Source organism: Oryzias melastigma, linkage group LG11 (assembly GCF_002922805.2).
Source record: "Oryzias melastigma strain HK-1 linkage group LG11, ASM292280v2, whole genome shotgun sequence".
NCBI classification, from domain to species: Eukaryota; Metazoa; Chordata; class Actinopteri; order Beloniformes; family Adrianichthyidae; genus Oryzias; species Oryzias melastigma.
The window spans coordinates 10,015,130-10,016,870 of NC_050522.1; the positions used below are offsets into that span (position 1 = coordinate 10,015,130).

Sequence of the window (1,741 nt, forward strand, 5' to 3'; positions counted from 1 at the left end):
ATGTTGCTCAGGGAACACTGTCCACTTTTTTTTTATTAGTGTTTCCTTGAGGGTTCTCCATGTTTATTTTTTGGGTAATAATACTGTTGGTAAACTGGATGCATTTGAAGGTTTTTATAAAATGACTGGGATAAAGAATTTGTTGTGTTTTTACTTATTTATTTAATTTTTTTTACGTGTAAACCACGTTTTTATTTAAGTGAATTTTTAAAATGAAATAGAATAGTTTTGATTTATCAAAATTTAACATTACAATATATATCAAGGTGTATGTTTTGGGGGGGAAATTAATCTATCATTCTAAAAGTATTAGCATTCGATTACAATTTTGGGGGAAAATTAATAAATAAATAAATTATAATCCGTATTTTGGAGTGAGCGGAACCCTTCAATCCGTAAAATAATCGGATCTATTTAAGCGACGCGCTGGGTGTGTCACGCTTTTTAATGTCCGTCGATCACACAGCGGCGCTGCAGTTTTATGCGTTTAATTTCGCTATCACATTGAAAGCCAAATGGACTGTGAGACGCAGAAAGATGCAGAATTGGAGGCGCCATCAATTATCGACCGATACTACACGCGATGGTACAGAACGGGTAAGAAAAGTGTTAAATATAAAACAAAGATGCTGATGTTTCAACAAGATATGACAATTTGTGTTTTCATCGTGTATTGGGTTAAAAATACATTATTTTTTCCTATATTTTTAGATTTGAAGGGGCAACTTTGTGAGGACCACTGTATTCTCCAACATTCGAACAGGTGGGCTTAATTTGTAATGTTTACAGACGCATGCGCAGAAATGAAGTCTTGTCTTTGTCCATATTCCGTTTTCAGAATTTTCTAAATTTCTAACATGTTTAAACAGAAGATCCTTACATCTGTGCTTAAGTTTACGTGAATATAGTTGTTAAGTGTGTAAATACACACACCAGATACAAATATTTTTTTCTAAGCTTCTATTTCATTTATTTCTTGAACATATTTGTATAAAGACTTTAATAATTTTTGTTTTCCAGATTATGCGTCGTCACTTTAGCAGAAACTCATCCAGTTCTCCAGAATGGACGCACCATCAAGAGCATAGACTACCAGATCAGTAACGGCTGCAGTCGCTTGAACAACAAAGTGTCTGGAAAATCCAAGCGGGTAATCTACTGCTGTCTGTTTTTGTGGTCCTATTTCTACGAGGTAATTACAATCAAAATGTTTTCTTTTTCTAAAAATTAGGGGGGTCAGTTCCTTACAGATTTTGCACCTCTGTGTAGAATCACGTGCTCAGATGAGTCCAAGTACACAATCTACAGGTGAGGGTTTTAACCCATTTATTCTAGATTTATCTTCTACTGTTTTTGTAATCTAAAAGCTGCTTTCAGCTGCATCCGCGGACGTCTGCTGGAAGTCAATGAGAACATTTTGGAAAGACCCAATCTGTTGTTAGAAAAGGTAAGTTATCTTTACATCATGTTGCTGTTTACTTCATTACAGGGGCCCGTTTCAAGAAGCAGGTTTTGTTGGAACTCTGAGTTCGTGAACTCCAAATTCGGCAAAACTCTGAGTTTTCGGTTCCAGAAAGAGGGATAACTAAAACCCGGGAAAGTGGGTGAAACCAAGCCCGTTCCAAGAAGCGGGTTAGGATGAACTCAGAATCACTCACTATGGTAACTGAGTCTGTGAACGAAACCTGGTCGGTAGCAGGTTTTCTTCAGGAAACTTAGAGTTCTCTGCGGTCTCCGCCCC

General features: G+C 36.8%; 1 protein-coding gene across 1 annotated transcript in view; it reads left to right on the forward strand.

The window, feature by feature from the left end:
• Positions 1 to 412: 412 nt before the first annotated feature.
• The window catches only part of abitram (actin binding transcription modulator), a 4,200-nt gene continuing 2,871 nt past the window's right edge, over positions 413 to 1,741 (forward strand). The window contains exons 1-5 of the mRNA XM_024299255.2: positions 413 to 597; positions 712 to 763; positions 1,021 to 1,150; positions 1,232 to 1,308; positions 1,378 to 1,447. Coding sequence (XP_024155023.1) covers positions 516 to 597; positions 712 to 763; positions 1,021 to 1,150; positions 1,232 to 1,308; positions 1,378 to 1,447 — 411 coding nt within the window. The 5' untranslated portion in view covers positions 413 to 515. The remainder of the gene's footprint in view (positions 598 to 711; positions 764 to 1,020; positions 1,151 to 1,231; positions 1,309 to 1,377; positions 1,448 to 1,741) is intronic.